At 36.3% G+C, this 5,969-nt stretch overlaps 1 protein-coding gene across 1 annotated transcript; it reads left to right on the top strand.

Moving 5' to 3' along the window:
- Positions 1-3,666: 3,666 nt before the first annotated feature.
- On the top strand, positions 3,667-5,630 carry LOC108675703 (tyrosine-protein phosphatase non-receptor type 1-like; the record flags this gene model as incomplete). The annotated part of the gene is made up of 3 exons (XM_018163731.2): positions 3,667-3,757; positions 4,328-4,456; positions 5,543-5,630. Coding segments are annotated over exons 1-3 (280 nt in total), but the record flags the coding sequence as incomplete, so codon positions are not given.
- Positions 5,631-5,969: the final 339 nt, after the last annotated feature.

Genomic DNA, 5,969 nt, shown 5'->3' with positions numbered 1-5,969 from the left:
TAACCTGATTTTCGATTTGCCAGTTCAAACTAAAAATATTGTTCGATATATTGAAAAAACTAATAAGAAAATTGCGAATAAAACAAATTCTCTGGTCTTCAATGAAACATGCTTGAAAGAAGAAATTCTGCCAACCTATACTAATTTAAAACATAAATCTAAGACTTTTTTGCTTGTATAAATTTTTCGAAAAAATTAAAGGATACGTGAAACTCTTAGAAAACGACTAAAAAGGGGGTACTGTAGAAAACTATCTCCTAGGATTTTCAAGCTACAACATTGAGACGCATATCATTCGATGTGTAGAAACTATATCTATCAATTTGTCATTCATTTTTCGAAATTCTAATTTTTGTGGGTGGTGGAGCATTTTTCCTATATTTTTCGAAAATTCCTCGATTTTCACCCCCCGCCACCCTCCTTTTTTCTAAATAAAATAAAAAATTTAACGAAATTCCAAAAAGTGAATGACCAATCTCTAGATCTTTTATTTACAAATCGAATGGTATATCTCTCATTGCTGTAGCTTCAAAACTGTAGGAGGAGATAGTTTCCCAGTGACAATAAGTGTGATTATTCAGTAGAGCCCGACAAAGTCCCGGGCGCCTCAAATTCGGCATTCAAGGTTGCAAGGATGCAAGACCAGACGATACTGGAGCTAAATCTCTGTCAAGGATGGTGGGAACAACAGAGCGAAAACCATCCCTCACGATTGCTGAAGGGTTACCGGAGCGGAGAGTGTGAAGACTAGCTATTTAAGGTGCACTGAGGCATTTACTCCCTATATTAAATGTTAAAGAACTCCACCAACCCCTGTCCTTTGCGATCTGTCGTGAACGCATAAATCAATGTACAGAGACGGTTTTGGTACTGTTGGATAGGTTAGAATGTCAGCTTTAAGATGAGACTAAAAACCGGAAAAGCCAAAATTGTCGATTTTGTACCCAGACGCTCCCCTTAACCGCACCAGCAACAACATGAAAGGTTCAACATTGTTTCCAATAAATCAATTCTAGGTAACACTTGAGTTATGTATACTTATATATAAGCATTCACAACATCGATCGCCTTGATTGGCCCATCATCGATCATCGTGCGACATCCATCAAACTCAGGGTAGAACCATGTGTCAAAGTTGCTCCTAAATTTGTTCTTTGTGACTCACGAAAAGGCTCCTTCCATTCCAAATTGGCAAAGAATTTAGAAATAAATCATAAAATGGAACATGTCAACATCGCTCGAAGGGAATTTTATAACAATTTATGACCAGAGGATGTTTCCCATCTGTAGGCAGTCACGACTCGAAAAGGTGAAGAATTGGTACGGCAGTTCGGCACTTCTTCAGGAAATGAGGCAGGAGTTGTCGTGGGCATCGCCATTGGCGTCCCGCTGGGAGTGACGCTGCTTGTTGGCCTCGTGGTTTTCATCTACAAACGCGACGTGATCTGCAAAAAGTTCCGATCACCAACATCCGATTTCCGAGAAACGTAGGATAATTTTCTCACGCAATGAATTCCAGAAGCATGATGTAATTGGTCATTAGCCATTATGGCATTTAGAATTAGATAATTACAACAGAGGTGCTGCTATTTCATTTTGAGTTAGAAATAAATCAGGTAAATATTTGTAAAAAAGACTTTATAGATAGAAAACCAATTTTCCTCGTTGTGGTTCAGTATGTTCGTATTCTGAAAATGAGGATATTTATTTTTTTTCATTTCAGTTCCACTGAACAAAATGAACTTGCAACAGGACTACTGCAAACAATTAAGCAGGTAACGATCTGTGGAGCTGAAGTGAAGTCCATGTTGCTCATTTGAATACAAAAAATAATAAACCGCTGAAATGGATGCTGGAGCTAAAGCCTGTGATTACAGTGGATGGTAAATGAGCTAGACCTCATAAAGGTGACCAAAAATAAAATGTTGGAAAATAACTAAAGATTTTCCATATGAAATATGGCGATTATTCATACTAGTTTCCGTAGATCGGACTGTCTCAGGAGAGTTAAGAAAAAACGACAGTATCAACACTGATATAATGATATAAGGGTTAAAGTTAGACCTTAGTTGAATTATTTAACTCATCAATCTGAACCTTTACATTTGGTTGACTTTCAAGTGAAGTTGTATAGCAAAACTGCACTGACATGTGACGGCTACCTTGGAGGTCAACCCAACGTTTTAAAACTGAATAAAAGTGTAAAAATTAGTTTCATACCTGAAACGTGTAATTGAGTAGATGTAATATATATACGTATACTACGTGAAACAAAATTTATCAAAAGCCAACTGTCATAATAAATATTCTGGTGAATAGAGGCTATCGGAAAATGAAAAACAATAACTGAAATTGAAGGGAAACAGACGTTACAAATAAAAAGTATCTAAATGAAGTTCAATTCTTATCAAAAATCAAATCCATAAAATCATTATACGATGAAATTCATGAAAGTAAGTTCCACCTGTGTTCATTATATTTCGATTGTCACTTATTTTCTAGTTCAGATACGAAATATCATTAAGTTAAAATTTTAATCGTTTGTTTCTTATATCGTCATAACATCGCTAGAAATCGCTACCAGGACATACTACCTTGTTAGTGGCTATTGCATTGTTCATTATTTCTAAAACTAATTGTTTCTAAAATTATGAAATAAATTTCTCTTTGTAAAATAAGAGGGTACTTATACAACTATAGACGGGCCGTACTGCTTTTCTGTTGCAGTTATCTCTCTTTTCTCATTTTTAAACTGTCACGTTATTCAGGAATTTAACCAACGGCCTTTTTACAACTTAAATGAAACAGACATCCAAGCACATTGATTGTTGCTTAAACCTAATTAAAGTAACAAATTAACTACACATTATTCGAATCCAAGTCCGTCTTTTATTTTTTCAAGAAATCAATTATATATTATATCAAATGTCGAATTACTGAAATTGTTTTGGTATTTATTTTAACTGTGCAGTTAACGACACGCGGGTCAAACTAAGCGAGTGGAGCACCGACTACATCAACGCCAGCTATGTTAAGGTCGCTCTTCAGTTGTTTGATCTGCAAATAAATTTCGAATTACTGAAATTGTTTTGGTATTTATTTTAACTGTGCAGTTAACGACACGCGAGTCAAACTACAAGGCGAGTGGAGCACCGACTACATCAACGCCAGCTATGTTAAGGTCGCTCTTCAGTTGTTTGATCTGCAAATAAATTATTGCTTATTTTGAAAAATAGTCATGTATAAAATTAACGAAATTACTGAAGCCTTCAACAGTTCAAATTTATTCCATGAGTATTAGGTGAAATTCAGGCAAGTAAATATGAAATTTAGAGCGGGAGAAACACAGCAGCATGAACATACTTTATCAGCACGACAGTATAGACCAACAGAACAATTTAAACAGATACATAAGTTATAGAACAACATAATTTTTAATAACTCATAGTTATAAGTATACGGGATGATCGATGTCCTTCAATAAACATTAAGTCTAAAAGCTATTAGAGTATTAGCTATTACAGTATTCTAACGACCGTCAAAATTGTTAAAATATTCCCAATCAGTCTGATTGTTAACTTTTTCTTCGGAAATAATCATAATTCAATAACGGCAACGATAGGACGCCGTCGACAGCGTGCGCTTCATCGCGTGCCAGGGACCGAAGTCTGGGACTGTGCCGGACTTCTGGCACATGGTCTGGCAGGAACAAGTCCAATTTATTGTCATGTTAACGCACTGCTACGAGAAAGGAAAGGTATGAATTTTTACTAATTCTATTAGTTCATTAATATTCTATAGTTATTATTATTATTTCTTGTATTATTAGTTCTTTCTCTTTGGGCCCTGCACATTTCGACGTCAATATACACGTGATTCCCAACCTCACATATTGCTGTATAGTTTTAAACGTCTAAATCAATTTTCCGTGCATCAAGTCTGCGAGTGTCTACACTTTTTAATCAAGTTATCCCGACAAATATTATCCCGTTATCCCGAAATAAGATTTAAACATATCAATTTAAAATTTAAATGTCCATTCGCATGCAATCTTTTCCTGTCAGGTTTGCAATGCACAGAACAAAAAGTAAAATTTCAGGTCCAGGTATTATCCCGACACGACATGTATCGTGGAGACGCGCCCGAACTGTTCCGATATATATACTGTTCAAGGCTTCATGTACACCAATAACTAAGCTTTGGAAAAACTATAATATTGTAGTGCTGACATTTCATATATCAGAAAATAGAGTTATTTTTTTCAATTATGTTGTAAAATTTCTGCATACGTTAAAGAATCATGCGCAATGTCTTTTGTTCTTTGCAGGAAAAATGTTGCATGTACTGGCCTGAGACGAAGAAGTCAACGTTCCTGGCTGACCAATATGTCATGACTCTCATAGATGAAGATCAAGGACCTGACTGGACTGAGCGCAGGATCCTCCTGCAAAATGACGTGAGTTCTAAATGGATGTCTTCTATATCTCAGTGTCCTTGCAAGCTTTAGCATACATTAATATTCAAGTCCTTGAAAAACTTTCATAATGACTTAATGAGAATGAAATGTTTATTACAATAGTGATTGCATTTTTTCACGTTGATTTGTCAATCGTATATTCATTTTGTTCATGTTTCAGATGTGCATTGTAGAAATTATACTAGGATACTCCCACACTCTTATTAGATATATGTTATCCTGCACTCATTTTGCAATGGGATAACCGATAGAAATAACTCCTAAGGAATGTGAGAAGCTGATATGCGACCAAATGCTTACACTTAGATGTAAAATTGATAGTCCTCTTACCACATTCCGTCTGTGTTTATACATATGTGTGTTAGTGCAGCTATAGGTGGTCATGCCATCGGCTTTTAGTGTCGTGCTAGCTTGATGCTTCTGATATCCAAATTTGCTTCGGCTTTCATCAAATAGTTTTTATATTTCATGAACAACTCAATTGTTTGCTCTAAGATCGTTTGCAGTTACCAGAACACACGTAGCTCACGTTCCGTCAAGCTTTCTGCATTATGTGATTTTTGGCTCCAAACTTTCAGCATTTTTCGTTATTATCTAGCTATGAAGTTGAACATTATAGTTATAACTTTATAAATGCTGAAACTTTTAGAACTTTAAGATGCTGAAAATGTAATTTAACATTGATTCGAGACACATCGGGGCCTGACGTTTTGCAGCGGAATTTGGCAAGAACAACTAACAACGTTTTAGAGCTTGGGACTAAACCTAATATTCTCAATTTGAGCCGTTTCTCTCCCGTATTTCTCAAAAATTGAAAATCAACGAGTAGTTTGAATCACACTCAAAGAAATAAGCGAGGCTTAGTCCATATATAGGTGCACTTGTTGCCCTTATGCGTGTCATTAATGCTGAATTTAGCCCGGTAAAAGGGAGTATCAGTGCCCATTTGGCTCTCTGCTCGTACCCTGGATAAGAAAGTGCGTCAAATTTTCGGCAATATATCTCATTCATGGCTCTGAGTAGTATTGAAGTTATACCAACAAGTTTAACTTTTCTTCCTCACAGCCCAGCCCCGCCAGAGAGGTCGTGCAGCTGCACTTCACGTCGTGGCCCGACTTCAACGTGCCGGCGTCCGAGGCCGCTTTGCTGANAGGTACATTTCTTCCAAACGACAAAAAATTCCGTAATTATTATATAGTATGAAGGAAGAATTCGAAATCCGAGGTCATAACATCTCATACATTGCAAAATGTGAATAGTTCTGCTGATATAAGACAATTTCTTCAACGGGCCGTATTTTGAATACTATTGCAGGAGCAGTACCTGTTCGTGCGCAAGTGCTTCTCCGAGTATTTGAGAAAAAATTGAAACACCAACCCTAACGGTAAGCCTATAAACATTTGCATACCTTATTGTTCGAGTTAATAAATGACTGGCATTTGCTGGTGCAAGTAATACGTAACTAAGATACTATCTGTCGTAACATATTCAC

Source organism: Hyalella azteca, unplaced genomic scaffold (assembly GCF_000764305.2).
Source record: "Hyalella azteca isolate HAZT.00-mixed unplaced genomic scaffold, Hazt_2.0.2 contig16610, whole genome shotgun sequence".
Classification (NCBI taxonomy): Eukaryota; Metazoa; Arthropoda; class Malacostraca; order Amphipoda; family Hyalellidae; genus Hyalella; species Hyalella azteca.
The sequence above is the reverse complement of the archived record's forward strand: the minus strand, read 5'-3'. Positions and strand labels throughout refer to the sequence as shown.